Source organism: Acanthopagrus latus, chromosome 5 (assembly GCF_904848185.1).
Source record: "Acanthopagrus latus isolate v.2019 chromosome 5, fAcaLat1.1, whole genome shotgun sequence".
Taxonomy (NCBI): domain Eukaryota; kingdom Metazoa; phylum Chordata; class Actinopteri; order Spariformes; family Sparidae; genus Acanthopagrus; species Acanthopagrus latus.
Genome location: NC_051043.1, coordinates 10961961 through 10981064, shown reverse-complemented (window position 1 = coordinate 10981064; position 19104 = coordinate 10961961). Strand labels below are relative to the sequence as shown.

Here is a 19104-nt window from a genome sequence, read left to right as displayed (position 1 = left end):
CTCTCCTTCTCCAGGAGACGGAGCTGCGTGGTCGGGTGCTGGAGGAGCAGCTTGCGGGAGCTGAGCAGCGGCTGGAGGAGAACCAAGAGGAGCAGGAGAACTTCAGGAAGAGCCTGCGAACGCTACTGGAGCTGCTGGACGGCAAGATCTTTGAGCTGACGGAGCTCAGAGACACCTTGGCTCGGCTCATAGAGGAGGCCAGCTAGAGACGGAGCTGCCCGATCTTCACAGACAGAACCATATGATGATTTACACCTTGACACCCCAAACACACCCACATTTATTCTCTCCACAACACGCCCTAATTTCCTCCTACAACCCACACACATTCAAACTGAGACACTACACTGCCCCTTTTATGATTTTGCTCCAAAAGGGCAGCTAACCCCCCATTTATACCTGGCAGGCATCAGGCTCCAACCAACCGCAGGAACTCCTGTAGTTCAGAACAACACAGGGACTACCTCATCTTGCCTCCTGATTGGCTGGTGTAGGCGTAACCTCGGTTGAATTGATATCTCCAGTTGTAGAGACTCCTGTCATGGCACATTGCAACTGCCCCCCGCCCCCACCCCCCACCCACCCCCACCTCCAATCCACCCACCCCCACCTCCAATCCACCCACCCAGCACTCACAAAGAGTTAACTTGAGAACTGTGCCTCAGTGCCATCTGCTGTTTTACTGGGAGAGCTGCAGCACAGCTTGCAGCATCACAACACACACACACACACACACACACACACACACACACACACACACACACACACACACCCTTTTCTTCCTTTCTAAACTGCCCCCCCCAAGGGGAATGTTGAAAGTCATGTGGAAATAATTGCTGTTAAGACTCAGAGAACTGCGCCAAAGCTGCCAAATCCCCCCAAAATATTCTCCTCTAACTAGCAGATGCTTTGATCCAAAGTGACTTACTGTACAGAGAAGTGCTGCATAGAGGAACAGAGTTCCATGTTTGAGCTCGGGCTGCCAGAGGAGTGTCGCTGGAAACAGAGAATTAAAGGACGGCTCTCGAAAAACATCAACGCTGCTCCCCAGCCTGGACACACAGGGCTGCTGGGAGATGAAGTTTGCTTCGATGAATGACTGCAATGTATCCACAGCTTATTTAAAATCCTACATGCTAGATGAGTATTGAATCTTCCTGAGGCATCGTTCGTGCCACACAGAAATTTTAAGAGGGCACGTGCCCATGTTAGATATGACATGAGACTTCCTGTATCCAGACTGCCTCCACCGTCACAGACAACTGACCTGTCTTCCTGCCAAACTCAGTGTGGAGTGTGTTCCCCAACAAGGCCTGACCTTCGACATAGTGTGTGCCTTCAAAGCACATATACGTGGACACATGTTTGTATATAATATGTGTGTTTGTTCTGTGCTGTGACAGAAAGACCCCGTATTTTGGACATCAAGGCCTACACACAAACACACAAGCATATATATCCACACACACACACACACACACACACACACACACACACACACACACACACACACACACACACACACACACACTGAGCAATACCAGACAGGCTCTATACGACACCTCTATCTTACTCTATCAGGTACTCTACTCAGTGGACTCATGCAGATAGGTCAAATGCAATTCAGCTGATCCCCCCGTCCGACAGAAAGTATACTACTGTTGACCGCTAACCTGTGTGGCAGCCCTGTCAGGACGAAGTAGTGCATCGTGAAGGGCTTATAGAGTGTCATCTACGTGTTCGTAAAATCTCCACCCTCAGTGAAGCTGGCCACAGAATTTCACTCCTCACGGGTGAACATAGAACTGTACTCAGTTTCTAATCTTTTTTTACACAGGATATAACACCGATGATATAACAATAGAACTGTATAAGTCAACTTTCTACTCATGACAGCATTGTAAATGAATGGATGGATAACTCGAATGCAGTTACGCCCTGCAGTGGCTTATTGTTGTGTATTAACCCACCGAAGAAGTACTGCATAGTTATCATAGAGTATCGAGTCTGCAGGTAAACAATGAAGACCTCTTCAGTATATATTCAAAATGCGTAACAACACAATGTTAACGGTGTCAAACATCCTATGCCAAAACATGCACTTATAAAGCAGCTCCTGTAACCGGTACGATCCCAAACTGCGTCTTAAAATCTCTTCCTTTGAAACCACTGAATTTTTGAAAAAGCTACAGTGTCACATGAAATGCTGCTGATCTTACCTTTTAATTGAGCACCCTGTTTGCACTGTGTTATTACACTGTTGTAACTATATTATACATCAAGAGATTTTCATTAAATACTGGCACAGCATAATTCTGTACTTAAAATATTGTAGCTAGTTACACAGGTTAATACACTGGAATAAGACCCATGATAAGGGGAAAGTTACCCATTTCTTTTCTTTCTGGTTTATCTTTGACAGTCGAATGACAGAGATGGAATACCTTGATATTAATGCTATTGTTAATGAATGCCTTTGTACAGTAGTGGATAAGAAGCTTTTCATTCTCCTGTTTTGTAACTTATGGTATTTAAATGTAGGTATTATTATTGTATTTAGAGGTATGAGAAGACTGGCAATATTTTTGACTATTTAAAGTAATTTTGAACTCCTGATATTAAAGAGGTACCTCAGGCAAATGATGTTCATAGATTGGTGAGACTTGTGTGTGTGCAGGTTTGAGGGATTTACCAAATGCTGGTGGGAAAAAAAAAAAAAAAAGTGAGAGAGAGCGATCAGGAGACACACATGTTGGTGCTTCAGCCAAACTAAATTCTTTGTTGAATTCAAACAAAGACAGCAGCCCCTCCAGGCTGAGAACACACCTCTGTGAACTGAGAAATGCTATGTTTTATATTCAAATACAGTGACCGCAAAATTCAGTGTGTGCAAATGTATTTTTTTCTGTTTCATTCTTCTTCTTCTTCTTCTTTTTTAAAACAGATAATCAACTAAATCATTCAACAAAGAAACAGGCAATCGCAGAATTTGCTTCACAAGGTTTTATTCAAATGCAGGGGCAAGATTGTAAATAAAATGGAAGGACTAAAGGCAGAAAGGTATTCTTGAAACAGTGTGTTTACACACAAAATATATAAACACAACTGCAACATTTAATAAGTCTGTCGTTTTAGGCAATTAATCTGACCTCATTATCACCCATTAACTTGTTTCATCCTTTTTTGTGTATTCTCCATATTGATATTGCACTTCTCAAGTGACTGACTGGCTTATTCAGACAGCGGGGTCATATAGTCAGCCTGTGTGGATAACAGGTCTACATAGGAAATGTTCAGAAGCAAACACATCACAACACAATTTGGCTTGAAATGCTTTGGAAAACAAGATACAACCGAGGCAGTGAAATGCAATGTAAAAATTACAGTTAGCTGACAGACAAGCTGAGTTGAGGTTATTCACAGATCAGTGTTAAAGACATGACAGTGTGTTTCTTAGGTCAGTCAGGTGATGGGTAGTTGATTCAAGGCAAATGTGCAGCAGTTTCCCAAAAACTTTTGAGCTCGTTGTTTGGTGGAGCAGCGTAAACCTTTGCACTAGAATCATTTTCGGAAAATCTACTCTCGTCAGTTACGGTGACATTATGTCGAACAAGGTCAGGGTTCGGTTTAAAATCAAGAGTCAGGTTAGGGTTAGATCTCCGTCTCATGCTACACGATGAGGGTACCATGGAAGAACATTGTGCTGATAGTGACAGAGGACGTGTAAAAGTGCCTCAGGTTTTCTCTGCCAGCAAAAAAAAAAACCAAAAAACAACTCTCTTTAGCACTGAGCTATTTTCAAGCTTATAATGTGACATATACTTCCATGCTGGTTCTTACTACATTTCTGTCTGCGTCATGATAAATCTGTGAATGGCTCTTGACACTTGAACAAGAGGAAAAGCACAAATCTTTGCATCAAAGCTACTTAAAACAGGACATGCTGAGGCTGTTCCAGAGTCAGAGCTTAGTTTATGAATCCACATCTTTTTGCTTCACTTCAACATGGATGGTGGATTCCTGTGCCGCTAAGCCTGCCATCACACTTCTGTAGGTCCAATTTCACATGTGCTTTCAAACTTATTCATCTACTACAGATATAATGTTTGACCAGTGAATAAAAGACAACCAAAAACATTTTACTCATTTACACATAAAGTGATTCAGAAACTGTACTAGGTACATTAGAGGGGGTGAAACCACTCACTGGTTCTCCCACAGAAGTGTTTCTGCACATATTGGCTGAGTTTGGTGCATGAGCCCATGTGTGCATGAGCATGTTTTCACTCCCACCACTGTGAGTAAGAGACCTCCCGCTGTGTGCTCCTGCCCACTGAGTGCAGAGAAAGAAATTAGAAAAAGATGCAAGAGGAAGGGAGAGAAAGTGAATAAGATGGCATGAGAAACCGCATCAATCTGCTCCACAGCCCACAGTTACTCCCTACAGTGCTGAGAGAATCGAGCCTCCCACTAAACCATCCATCATTAAAAAAACAAGCGCGACTGGCTCTGCCGTGACTATCCCACATACGAAGTTCAGAAATCACCAACCAAGTCTGTCCACACTTTACAAAGAATGCACGACCTCCGCCTCGCTACAGACACGCCGCAGCTCTGCCGATGACCCTTCACCTAATCTACTCCGACTCAAGGTGACCAGCTTCTGCTCGGAGATGTTGTCTAGATGTGGCAACACGTGATAAACCTTCTGTGACCCTCCACAGTTACCACCAGTCACCAGGCCATATGCTGCAGTCGAACAGATGGGTCGATACATATTCCCTCATCCAGACGGGGGGGTGAGAGTTGGGGGTAGTCAAGGCCAGACGAGGAAAAGAGTGGGGGAAGGGCATGAATCTGGTATTACAAACTAAAGGATTTACAATAGATGTACAGTGTTGACAAGCAATGGTCTGTCAGACATCACCACACCCACATGTGTTGGGACAAAACCAGCTGTGCAGCATAGTCTGGCTCAGTCATAGTAATACTGGTTGAATAAAAATAGAAGAGCGTGTCAGCAGAGGTGATGTTTGATGGTGTAATGGTATGTAAATGGACTGTAAATCCAGTTCAGTGGGATCTTCCATTTGTTTTGATCTTCATCATGACTGCAAATAATCAACCACACACACACACACACACACACACACACACACACACACACACACACACACACACACACACACACACACACAACATATTTGTGTTACAGTTTCTCATTCCTAATGCTTTGGGGTGGGTGGAGAAAAATAATCACACACCTCACAGCGCTGATAGCTTTCTGTTTCAGTGTTGGTGTAAAAATGCGCTAAGTGCTGTTTCTTAATGGTAATGTAGCCACAAAGGGCCAGTGCAGAGCTTTACAGTAGACATGAAAGAAAAATAAAAAAACAAACATGGCATCATCATCACGATCTGATTACAGTACGGGAATAAAACCACAATTACATAAAGCAGAAATAAAAATACAAATAATGTCCTTCGCGATGGTGAATGTAGTGTAACAAAAACAAATGGACAGGTTGACCATAGACCTTCAGAGCATTTGGTGAGTTGGTGATATTCAATATGATTCAGGCCTTGGCATTGTCACTAGTTACATAATGTGACTGGGCTGCGAGTGTTATGTATGACTGTATGTATGTGTTTTTGCATGTGTGTGTGTGTGTGTGTGTGTGTATGTGTGTGTGTGTGTGTGTGTGTGTGTGTGTGTGTGTGTCTGTGTCTGTGTGCAGTACAGTACAATGCGTGCAGTGCCAGAGTGTGCAGGCGTCTGTGTCTATATTATATGTTGCGTCTCAGCCTTCAACCCTAGCTGTCCCAGTCAGGGCCGGCCAGCCCATCGTCATCAGAGTCAGACTCTGGTGAGGCCTCCTTGATGCGGCGCAGCGCCTCGTGGATGCTCCTGGTCAGGGGGTCAGTAGAGGCTGGGAGCTCTCCCTGGTCTTTTCTCTCTTTCCTGGGGACGCGCCTAAGTTTGACCCCCTTGCGAATCTGAACCAGGATGCTGTTGGGGTCATCGTCACCCTTAGCAGGAGGCATGGTCCGCTGGTCAACCTTCCTCAGGTGGAAGCTGCCTCTCTTCAGGGAGGCTAAAACTTCATCCATGGGTGAGCTCACTGCACACAGGGAGAGAAGGGAAAGGCAGACTGTGATTGGCCATAGTAACTGGGTAATCTGTAGCCCACGGCACACCAATCAAAGACAGATTCTAATGTCTAATTATCTTAAGATGTGTTTTTAAAACCATCTGCAATTGCACTGAACAAACAGGTAACCAAACTCCAAATAGTCATATATTTGACTTCAAAAAGACCTCAAAATAGAGAGTGAAGCAGATACCTCCTTTACATTCAAGACATTCTTCCTACTATTGTGCTTAAAATGGCAAGACATTTTCAAGCATGCAAGAAATATCTGAAGACAATCTGGAGCAGGCAGCAGTTATTGAGGAGACAACATACGGGAGCTCTATATTCTCATTGTGAGCAGGAAAATGAGGACAGATTTGATTTTGTAATGTTTTTCTATCCAGGTGCTGCACTATGTGATTTGTTAAAAATGAGTTTACCACTGACAGTAGTATGGATTCACATATTATATTCTTATTGTCTGGCTAATTGTCATGCAAAACTGAACAGACATGAATAGAAAATGTAGAATCCGGCACATCAAACAAAAATCTGCTAGCGTCAGTTGGAGAAAGTTCGAGTAGTGCCGACTGTGGTACCAAATGGTTCCAGTACCTCGTCTGCTGTGTGAGTCAAACTCTGGAGTCTTCCTCAGCTTTTTCCGGGCGCTCACCAACTGGCTGCTGTCAAAGAAGCGAGGGATAAATGGGCCGAGTGGGGAGAGGGAGAGCTCCTCTGTTGCACTCTTCACCTCAACCTTGTGCCCATGCCGACCCGGACTCTCAGAAGGTGACAACTCCTCCTTTGTTGGCAGAGGAGGTGGAGGGGGCGGCGGAGGGGGAGGGGAGATGGGGGATGCCAGCAGTGAGGACAGGGAGCAGGGAGAGCAGGAGGAGTCAGCAGAACTAGGTACAGGCAGCGGAGGAAGGGATGCTGTCAGGGCTGTGACGGGCTGAGTGGTGAGCGTGGAGCTGGGGCTCGGGTCCGTCTGCACACTGGTACTGAGACACAGCGGCTGGCTCTGGGTCTGGACACAGAATGAGTCCACGCGCTCCTCCCTCTCACTCACGCTACTCATGTCCATGCTCCTTCCACGGTCTCTTCTTCTGGTGTGGGACACACGGAGTCGAGTTGACTTCAGGATCACCTGACCAGGGTACCGCTGGAGAAACACACAGGGAGACACAGAAGTCAATCAGTAAGAAAACAAAGGAAAAATGTTGGGATATTTAGATTCATAGGCGGGCACGTACCTGCTTAAAAGTACGAAGTCTGTCCAGAGTTCTCTGTCTCTCCTGACTAACTCTGCTGTTCTTCCTCTCCTCGTCTTCTTCTTCTTCATTTTTCAGCTTAAGAAAGTCAGACGTTTAGAGAAGAGGAGTTACTGACAGCAATTTAGATGTATAAAGTCACATCATTATATATAAAAAAAAACATCTACCCGTAAGACCTGGTGGGATGTAGAGTCCTTGTTGATGGTTTGACGTTTCTGCTGTTTCTGAGTGTGGTTGGACACACAAATCTCCTGCAGGAAGGCGAGAGAAATAAAACACAACAATAAGACAACGTTGCAACAAAGCTTCCTGTTGACATGTGTTTCCAGTAAAGCAGAGTAGCTAAGCTGGACACAGTTTTAGGTCACATTTCTACTTGGATATGAAGCCTGATCAACCAAAGTGCAAAATACACTCTCTATTCTACACATTTATTAACTTGAACTAACAGTATTCAGAAGCCAGGACACACTATAGGAATCAAAACAAGTGTGAATGTGAGTAAAGTCTACACACCCTCTTGTTCCTCAGGTAAGAGCGCTTGGCAGTGATGCGCCCCCTTCTTGCCTCCAGCTGTCGAGCGCTGACCTGAAGCCTGCGCAACTGTTCCCTCTCTGTATTATCATCCTCTGTTATATCATCTGCACTTTCAAAGGTGTCGTAGTACACCACTTCATCCTGACGCTCTGAAAACACACAGTCATAGTACGCTGTCATCCAGGAAAAGACTACTTCCAGCAGGGTAGAAATGTTTCATCATCGATAAGTGTGATCAGTCAGAACAACTTTGTGTTGTTGTCTGCGGTGATCCTTCCCTCTAAAGAGACAAGTGGACCTAAACCATGCTAGCAAAATGCCCCTCACAGCATGACAGAGCCATTGTTTGTAATGTTTCTCTACTTGTTTGTCCAGATTTTTTTTCCAGTTGGCCAATAATCTTTCATGTGTGCGACAGACACTACACATCAGAAATGTAACGAGTTATAATAATTATTCAGAAATGTAGCGTTATGTCAGTACTCTGTAAGCAAGAATCAGTCCAAAAGTAGCAAGTAAACTTGCCCAAAGTACCTGTGATCTGTCTGCGAACGCTGTCCAGTTGAGCAGTGAGGAGCAGCTCTTCACACTGTAGTATCTCAGCCTGGATATCATACAGTTGGAGCTGGAGCTCATAGTACTGTGTCTCCATGTGGTCTAAAAGGGCCATGGCATTCTCACTGCTACACAGACTCTGCATCTGAGGGGACAGGACAAAAAAAAAACAAGTCACAAAACAACTGTGTCTGTGCGTTTATGTCTGTGCACATGTATTTTGTATGGTGTCTAGTGTTACTACCACACCTCCTCTCGAAGTGTGTGTTTCCTCTGGTCCAGACAGATCTCCCTTGCTCTCTGGAGCTGCAGAGTCTCCTTTGCGACAGAGTAGCGGAGTCTCTCCATGCGCTCCACCGCCGCTGTCCATGAAGCTTTACCAAACTTACGCTGGTCCACCTTCATACGCTCATACACCCCTACACACAGACACAAGCAAGCATAAGACAAAGTCCTGCTGGCAGTTAAACTTCCACACAGTTCAAAACGATGTCCACTCACGTGATAGTGAGTCACCGACACAATCAAATAACTTTCTCCTCTGGTACTGTGAGTGGGCATGTCACCCACAACTTCTTTTCCTTTAATGTGATGACTTCAGCCTCCCAGGGGTAAAGGTGTATTGCAATAATGTGGAGGGAGACATCTATTGGCCACATTTGGACATTGCAACTGCTTTCAATCTAGTTTCAGTTTGAGGATTCCACTTGAAACTTATACAATTTTGATCTAATAGTTGTCAGATTATAAATGGTCCAATCAGTAAAGGGAGAAAACTGGTATGAGCAGGGCACAGTGTGGAGTAACCCTGCACAGAGACAATCTGCTGGCAGAGCTGTTTGATCAATAGGTTGTCCTTGTTTCCCCCTGTCCCCGTCAAATCATGGCTGTCTGCACTGCCTCATTAATACCAAATCACATTAGCCCTGACGATCAAAACCACACACAGGTCAATAGCAGGCCAGTGCTGGCACGAAGTGTGTGTTTGTGTGTGTGTGTGTGTGCGATTATTCAAAGTCATTCCTTTGCTGCCTTATTGACTTGACATTAGCAGTGACAGTGACGGCGTACTGTACCTTTCTGGGCTCTGGCAGTGATCTCAAAGTATTTTACAGTAAACTCCTGGATGTTGAGGACCGCCTCCTGAGCTTTTTTCTGCCAGTCAAAGTCCTCCTTTTTAAGAGCATCAATCCGCCTTGGGCCTAAGTAATCATTCTCCATAGAAATCTGTTGAGAGACGATGGACACATTTTTGTCAGCAAGGCTAAGAACAACAATAGGCTGTAGTAAGGCAGTATGGAAAAGACTTACCCTGTAAATCATACAGGTCATTGAAATAGTCAAGCATTTTTGAAAACTCTTAACAATCTGTACCTTGCTGGATACAGTATATAGCATGCCGATATTTAAAAAAGGATCTAGAGATTATGGAATACAAATGGATTCAACTGCTGAATACCCAAAGGTATAAATGTAGCGCAAAAAATCACACAAATCTTCAGTACAGAAGAGTTAACAAGGCAATTTCACCAGTTTATTCTGGCCATGTCAACAAACATGCTAATGCTTGTCATGCCACTAGGCAGAACTCATGCCTTGATCCATGCATGATACTCTGATGACGTTCACAATAAATTGGTAGAAGTATGATTCCTAAACTTGGTCCTGATTTGTGTGTGCATTCTTTACACATTTGGGTTTTCAGCAGTTGGAAAATATGCATTTGGTTTAGCACCACAAAATATAACACCAGGAAAGCACAAACTCTCAAAGATGAACCAATACGATTGTATTCATATAAATTAAACACATTTAAAAAGAGATAAGGCTTTATCTCTTTTTAAATGTGTTTAATTTATATGAATACGGCAGTTTCTGTGTACACACTACAAAGGATGCAGCCTTGAGAATGCTGGGCAGTTAGCGGCACACCATGTACCCACTCTGTAAGATGACACTGCTTCTTTTTTACTTGAGGCTCAGAGGTTAGTTGGAGCTCCAAAAGGCACACATTACTGCCACTTAGTGGCAACAGCGAATAAGCTTCTCAAAAACAGGGACAAATCATGAGGATAGAGATGTTTTCCTAATTACACACAGAAGTCCTGGTAGTGTTCATGACAGCACTTTGAATATATTCTACACATGATGGAGAGACAGATTGTCTGACTGACATGGCTGCAGACTCTGAGGAACAGGATGGGTTAGAAATGCACACCCTCTCTCAGTGGTTTCACCAAAGAAGCAGGCCTGGAGAGGGAGCTAGACTCTAATGAAAGCACTGACGATATGCAGTATTTTACCCCTACAGCATTTCATGTGCACATTCAAACACACATGAATACATTTATGCGGACTGATGTTTTTTTTTTTTTAAACTAACCCCATTTTCAACAAGCTTGCAAAAGCAAAATCAGCATTTAAATATTGCAAAATGAATTAATACAGTGAGAATACATGATGAAGTAACAATTTCACTTGTCCTCAACTAAACCACCTACCGGTACTTTATTAGTGCATCATAGGACCATTTGACGATAGTTAAAGACCATAATGGTAATATGACATTCCTATGTCAACCAAATGCTGGCAAAGTGTTAACACAGAGCAACAGAGTAAAATTAAATACCTGCTTTGTACGAGGGCAACAAAACGTGCATAGGCAGCACAAGGAAGGACTGTGAGCAGCAAAGCTTACAGGGCTACATCCCCGTCCGACCCCAAGTAACCCCGCTGCACCTCAGCTCATGCTGCACTACTCAGCAGTGCACCCGTATCATTTACCACTGCAATTTCCTGGTTTCAGGCTGCCAGTGATCCTTCCTTAGCTTTCCTTTCTGAATTCCTTCCCATGGTGCAATTTTAGACCTTTTTAGATACACTGAGACTTCTACCACCAGAAAACTAGCCTCATGCCATTCTCTATCAACAAGCTACTTCATTTGTAAGGATTTATGATTGTTATCAGTATGTTAAAATATGTATCATCTTGAACAGTCCACGTTGTTTTCTGGCTTGCACCACTGACAGGAGAGAATCCTCTTTCTTCTCTCTTTGTCTTCAATGATCATCTTAATTTATCGGTTGAGAATCAGTACATGTATTTTCCAGCTCACACATTACAGTAACCCTTTTTTCCTGTAACCTTTACTCTTTCCCCATGTCACAATATACTCCTATGTACTCTATTCATTAGATTTGTGGATTTCTTTAAAGAGGTATTTGATAAAACACAATGAGAAGGGAGAACTGACATTACATGGCACAAACATGTTCATTTTAGTCAAATGTTTTACTGTATCTTAGGTTATAATCAAACAAGTATAAGTATTGATGTAGTTAACGTATTTGGAAACTGATTTTCACTGAAAAGTGAATTGTTACAATGGACTCAACCTTTGCCCTCGATGTACTGTACACTGACATTCACACAAATTGTTGGCAATATCTCACAGAAAACGTGCGTTTGAAAGTAAGAATGTCTCAGACTATATGTGAGTACAAGATGAACATGCATTCTGTACAGACATTACATGGCAAGCTCAAATGTGTTATCTGCTCAAACCTGTTATTCTTGTCTGTATTTTGAGAAGGAAAAACTGCCAGTCTCAGTTCTTCTGTTAGATCACTTAACAAGGATAAGGGCAGACAGCAGAGTTTGGAATTTGTTTCAAATTATTCTATCACACTAGTTCAATTAAAAGATATAAATAATTACAAATGATCCGGACTTTGACAGACCGGAGAAGAGCTGTAGAAAACAATGTTGTTTCTGAGTTACTGATGCTGTAGGTTATAAATAGACCCGGAAATATGAGTTCAACCAGTGCACCCCCACAGTTCGGTGACAGGCGGTTCCATGGTGTAATGGTTAGCACTCTGGACTCTGAATCCAGCGATCCGAGTTCAAATCTCGGTGGGACCTGCAACTTTTTCAAATACTCAATCCTCTTTTCTAAGGGGTTTATGAGCTGCAGTGAATATAAAGACAAAGAATGCAACAATAGAGAAACACCCGAAAGTTGCCTCAAGCAAAAAAAACTACGCTTTGATCTGAGGTAACGCTAACACAGTTGACTGTCAACTTTGACCTATATCTGAGGTAGTGGGGAAAGTTTCCTGGTTTGTAAGAGAAATGTAAGTGTTACATGACATTACGCAGGTTTTCTAGTCTATAATCTAAGTACTAAGCCTTTGAAGTGCCTCCACAGTACAGACAGGCCATCTGAAGCAGCGCAATGTGGAAAGTAAAGGGCATACTAGAGCATCCTTTCAGTAAATCAGCTAGAAATTGGCACTTTAGCCTCTATATCTTGTCACTGATCTTAATTATCTCATCATAGCAACAGATTGTCTTCCATCATGTCGACCAAATTCAAGGTAATTTTCGCATCCATTAGGCATCCGATTTTCTCCACATCAAACTGTTTTTGTCATTTTGACGATGACACCAATTGTCATTGACCACAAAAACCCACCAGATAACAAAAAACGCATCATTTGGTGGATTTCAGCTATTGTACTGAACTTCTGTACACCCGCTTCGACAGACACAAATAATATGATATGGACAGAGAGAGACGCCCCTCACCCTCTGTCTCTTAGAGTGAGTGAGGTGCCAAACTCCAATCAAGCTGTCAAAACTAGGCAGTGCTGAGATAACTATCAACAATGACTTCACACCATCTTTAGCTCGCCTACAATGTTTGCAGGTATGTTAGTGTACTATCTAGCATTAATATTACATTATGCCATTATCATAGCACCACCCAAGTTCCTTTATGGAAATGTTTATTGGTCCAGTGCTGCCCAGTGCATAGTATTCAACTGGAATTACACTGGGCAGAACTTCCTTACAAGAAATGTAATGTAGCACGTGTCATTAGTTATAATAAGTAATGAAAAGTAAGCAACTAACTGATTACAACTCCTCTCACCCTCTCCATGCACACATGTGGCCACGAATCTCCACTCTAGGAAAAGTGTTTGTTTTGTCTATTCGGGGAAAATGTAGAAACATACCACGCTAATGAAAATGTAATGATGAATACCATATTCCAATTCTGCCAATTGATCCTCCTAAATTCTACACATACAAAACATTCCTAAAATGGAAAGTTCTTTAATCATGGCTTACATCTTTCCATTTCTGCTGTGTACCTTCTGGTCCCTGTGTGTCAGCCTCAGCCTCTACCTGCAGCAAACCTATAGAGTCACACATAACATGACTTATTCATGTGTCTGTGAGAAATTGGAGACTCACGTTGCTCCATTCCAGCTCACAGTATGTCACTTAACCCTGACTGCCACAATCCCACAAACATTTCAGATAATGTGGAAGAGGAAAAAACTGACAGGAAGCTGCTTCCATCCAAGGCTGGGAAAAGCTGTGTGTGTATGTATATTTGTGTCTGTTTGCGCCTTTATTGACGGATGTTACGTAGTAACGTGATACCGAAGTCTTTTGTTACTCGTGCTGCTGTGTGTGACTCAGTGAGCTAAATATAAATGTGCCATCAGCACTGCAATAACTGAACAAAGCCTTTCCAACATTTATGCATTCACCAGTCTCCATCTTTGTTTTGCAATTAGATACATATGACCATCCTCACAGTGCTTTACTAAGGATGGGGCATCTTACCAGAATACTGCAAATTCATTCTGCAATATAAATCACAGTCAAGCAAGCATGCACATGCACACTGAGGCACACATGCACAGCAGATCCTTTTTTAAGAGACATGAGAATTTCCTGTGACCATCCACTGTGTTTTATGACTCCTCCATGTCAGTGCATGTCAAAGAAATACAGAGATACATTACTGGATCTCAGCCCATGTGCGTAGTAGTCAGCTTCCCATGCATGCTAGTTTAGCACACCATCCATATAACTCCCAGGAGTCAGATGATGGCTAACAAGGTCTGCAATAAGAGGGTCAAATGACCACAAAACAACACAAAAAGAACACTAACTTTTTTAGTCCTTTTTTTTACCAGGCTGGATGTCACCGCTACTATTGGATAGACAGATTTTGTTGCTAGTGAGTGACATCCACGCTCAGTGTGTTTCTGAGCTGCCAGTTTGTTTTGGTCAGTGGAGGAGAAATACACCAGAAATACACCAGCTTCACCCCTCAGTAAATCGGTGTCACTGTTGCTAGCCCGCAGAATTGCAGAAAAGAAAATATTATATTATATTATGTTATATTATAGTCAGTTTTTCCATTATCTGCAGCCCTACTCACTATCACTTGAGGTACTGACTCCCTATGCTCGTGCACAGATGTATATACACCTAAACTGAAATCTTTAACAGGCCCAAATTGTTACCTTGATCTGCTGTCTGCGTAGCATTGCTAGTTCCCTCATGTCTCTGAAGGGCTGCAGCAGGTACTGGTACAGCTGTGTCGAGGCCTCCAGCAGGCCTCCGTAGGCTTGATCTTCTTCCTCATATAGCTCCAACAGCTCTACCATACTGTCCATGGCCTTGTGCTTCTCCAGCAGCTGTATGACATTCAGATACAGGGAGGTCATTTGTTAATGTACAAACATCATTTGTTAATGTACAAACAACTTAACAAATAAAATAACATATTGTTACCTGTAAAACAGTTTGATAACAGTGAGCAATAAGCCCAGCACAAGCATACAAGAGTCAAAGAACATGATGAAACACATCTTTCCGTGTCACTCGGCAGTGAATAGAAACTTGCACCTCATTGTGTGACTAAGAGGATGCTTTGTGTCACTGTAAAAAAAGGAGTATATCTGAGTGCAGTCTCAGTGCACAGAGTGTGGCTGAGTGAGCAGAGTCCTTTCTGCTGCTGGGAATTAGATCGATACACACACATTTTTGCCGGACTGAACAATCCTGTAGGCTAACAGCAAGCACTGAAATAGCCATTAACTCGGCCCTCAAATGGAGTTGGGGGGGATCAATAGGCCAGTCTGTGTGTCTATGTGTGTGCGTGTGCATTCGTGTGAGTGTGTGTGAGTGTGTAAGATCCTCAACACAACAAACTGTGACTGTGTTTGAATGACTGACTGAATAAAGAGCTAAATAAGATCAGTAGCTCCTCCTATTTCTTCAGGATAAATGCACATATGTGCAGACTGAACTGAAAGTCCCACAGAGTGAGAGACATGTATTGATACAATTGTGGCAAATTAGCTCGGGCTGGTTGGCAAACGTTCTGTGTGACCGAGAGCTCTGCTGTTTGATTTGCTCAGGAAGGGCAGTAAGGCAAAGCTTCATGTGTCTGGTTTTCTGTCTTTTTTTATGTGAGTGTGTGTGCATGTCCCTGAAATGTAAAAGTGGAAGTGGGTGTGGGACTGACTTGGTGGAATGAGATGTGGGTTATTTGGCGGCTAAAAGCCCAGCAGAGGGGGAACGCATCAGCCATTATATGAACAACCCGCATGAATGGATGTAGTCTCTTGACTCTGTCTTACCAAAGACACTAAACATACAAGCACATATAAAATGTATTACACTGTGACCTGTTTCTGCTAGAGCCATGAGCAGTGCAAGCTTAAAAAAGGGTGTGTTTATCAATTTTATGAATTCAGGTCATTCAGGGTGTCAGAATAACCTGATGGTTTGCTACACCTAGAAAGAAACCACTAGAAACTGTTTGGAAAAGGGCTGGTACTTTAAAAACTACTTGGCAGGTGATTAGATGAACCATTTGTCTACAACCATCTATTATGGGCTAACTGCAACCAATCAGAGCAGACATTTGGAAAGCACTACCGGTGGAGCCAGCTGGTAAACCGAACTGCCAAGAACCATAATACCGAGCTTCCTATCGGGAAAAGCCTTCAGTTCCATTCTTTGCTCTTCTTTCAATAAAATATACCCTCTGGTTCTGTGACAACTGAGGCTATAGCAGCATCTACGCTCACCTCAATCAAGGTGCCATTTGTGTTTTTAAATAAATGATCGCTTCTCTCGCTGGTAGTCAAATCTAAACCACACCCACTGCTGCTGGTGGTTGCTCATAGGACGCTGATTAGTTCACCCACTTTGTGTTTGGCCACAGGCACATAGCTGCATGTCACTGAAGATGTGTATATTAGAGGATTGGTTAGACTAAAATAGAATTTTCTCTGTCAATGTTAAATGTATTTGAAAGATATTTATTCCATAAACATAGGTAACACTCAAAGTTGATGTACAAGCCAGTATAATGACGCAGGGTTATGCTGGGATGCTTAAAATGGAAACCCTTCCACTGAAGCACTCTCTCACCTGGTGTCTCAGAGGACCTCTTGCACTGTCTGGCTCTATAAGTCAAGGCTGTGTAACTAACGCTATTGATTAGTGGCACAATGTGAGAGTATCAGTGTAATGTCTGTTTATATAAAGATCAGTTATTCAATTACTAGATGCTGCTGGTGTAAGAGGAGCAGGCCTGGAGTGTGTGATGTGTCTGGATTATGTCTCCACTGTGTCAAGTCAAAAATACAAAACAGAACATTGTAAACATCAGTTCTAGTAGTTTACTTGTCTCATATACATGCAGAAATGTTTCACGGAAGTGTTTATTACTAGTGTAGCTTCAAGACATCCTGTACAGCTATTTAATAAATGCATTCACAACCACATATCCGTCACACTGGTTGAGCGCTGCTGGCAATTCTATACTGGATGTTAGTTGGCACAAATTTGAAATATACCGTGTTATTTGAGTCTATATAAATAAATAACCAAAAGGCCCACTAAAAGATACTGGAGATACTCTGAATAATAAAGAAACTGCAGCTAAATGCAGGACAGTGGCTGTGTGCTATTCTTAAACATAGGTAGGGCAGACATTCAATATGTGACCAGTTAGTCTTCATCCTCAAGTCTTTTCTGAAAAATACTGTTAAAAAATCTTCTGATAAAGCAGAAATATCCACTTTCTGTTGATAAAATTGTGTGTATGTGTATGTGTATGTGTATATGTGTGTGTGTGTGTGTGTGTCTGCGCACACACTGGACTCTCTCAGCTGTGTAAGCAGCAGACAGCAGCCATGCTGAGGATACAATATTCCACAGAGGACTCGCTGTACTTATAAACCTAATCTTACAAATTCTTACCTAATAGATGTATAATACATTAGGCACTAGGTTAGTTTTTATCGTTCGGTTTACCTTGTAAAAATTCACATTAAAACAACCTTAGATGAATCATGTATACCAATACAAATAGGTTCATGTACACTAAGACCTATTAGGTCTCCGTGCAGTGTCCTGACTGGAGAGCCACTCCTTTGAATATTAATTATGTGATATCCATATCCTGTATGGTACACATAACTACACTCAGTTTGACAGAGATTTTGTATGAAGAAAAAGAAAACTTACCTTTTACTGTAACATCACTCCCAAAAGAAAACGAAAATATATACATTCACAATTATGCTTAGACTATGTTTATTTTGTTGGCTGTGTGACTTATGAAGATCAGCAACACATTATTATAGTTAACCCACTGTTGTTGACCTTTTCTGTAAAGGTCTCCTGGATTGTTTTGTACTTAAGGATAGAATTGGGAAAGTATGTCCATTAATTGCCATTCTACCTCAGTTTATAATGACTAGTGCATCACACTAACCCTCATTACCATTTTGGTATTGCGTCAAGCAGCACAATTAGTCAGTGCGGCAGGAAGCCTGGTGTCTGGCACCTGAATGAATGAGAGTTACAGAAAAAGACTGTGCACATATTATGTTAATACGAAGCTGACATGGACATCCAGTGGGAGGATCACAGAAACTCTCACCTCTTGCAGATGTTTTGTGGCACGGCTGAGCGCCTCTTCGTACCCTGACTGCCTCAGCTCGCTCAGACTCTCATAGTACTCATCTGGGTCGTCGTTTTCCGTGAACAGAACCTGCGAAAGTATCTTCCATCCGCACGTATCGAGCGCATGACCAAGGTACAACTGTAAACTGTAGCAGAGCTCATCCATTTCGGTCTCGGGTACTCCCGCCGGGCCGAACAGCACCGTCCACATCCCGGCTGGTTCCTCCGGAAATACCGGGAGACAGGGCTCCAGGTCCGAGTTCACCGAGCACAGCTGCTGGTGGATGGCCCGGAGGTCCTGGAAGGAGAAGAGCCCGGCCCAGCTGCAGTCCTCCCTGCTCAGGCTATCCAGTTCATCCAGGTCCAAGCTGTCCAGTGACGGGGACAGCGGGTCCTCTCTCAGTGATCTTAACACTTCAATATCAGGACTAACGGGGGACGCTGCAGATTTAATCACAGTTTGAATTTTGACAGGACTTGGTTTTGATGCTGTCACGAACTTGGTTTTAGGGCTGCAGCCTTTATCCACAGCCTCTCTGGCTCCTCTGCTCGGGCTCCTTGATACTTTATCCCTGACGGGACTTTCGGGCCATTTTGTTTTGTCCCCATCCAGGCTGGTCGCCTCCACTGGAGGGTCCCTACCAAAGCTTCTCCTCTGCACCGTCCTGTTGTGACACGTAATGGCAAATTTACCTTCCACTTCGTTCCAGGCCACGATGAAAACAAATTTGTGCTTTTCCTTCTCTTCAAACGCATTCGGTCGGACGGCTACCCACCCCGACTCCAAATTATCCTCCATTGTGAAGGACAT

General features: G+C 43.0%; 2 protein-coding genes and 1 non-coding gene across 4 annotated transcripts in view; 2 read left to right on the top strand and 1 right to left on the bottom strand.

The window, feature by feature from the left end:
- Positions 1-3764, top strand: part of homer1b (homer scaffold protein 1b) — a 22902-nt gene extending 19138 nt beyond the window's left edge. For both annotated transcript variants that reach the window (XM_037097706.1, XM_037097705.1), the window contains one exon: positions 15-3764. In XM_037097706.1, the coding sequence (XP_036953601.1) occupies positions 15-206 (192 nt within the window). In that variant the 3' untranslated portion in view covers positions 207-3764. The remainder of the gene's footprint in view (positions 1-14) is intronic.
- LOC119019258 (junction-mediating and -regulatory protein-like) lies at positions 2989-19104 on the bottom strand. The gene is made up of 10 exons (XM_037097704.1): positions 18271-19104; positions 14831-15004; positions 9577-9727; positions 8750-8919; positions 8480-8645; positions 7925-8094; positions 7576-7659; positions 7388-7483; positions 6750-7296; positions 2989-6122 (listed from the first exon to the last, which is right to left on the bottom strand). Exons 1-10 carry the CDS (start codon positions 19102-19104, stop codon positions 5815-5817), a joined length of 2700 nt encoding a protein of 899 aa, XP_036953599.1. The 3' UTR covers positions 2989-5814.
- trnaq-cug lies at positions 12354-12425 on the top strand. The gene has a single exon. It is a non-coding gene; the product is annotated as a tRNA-Gln (tRNA).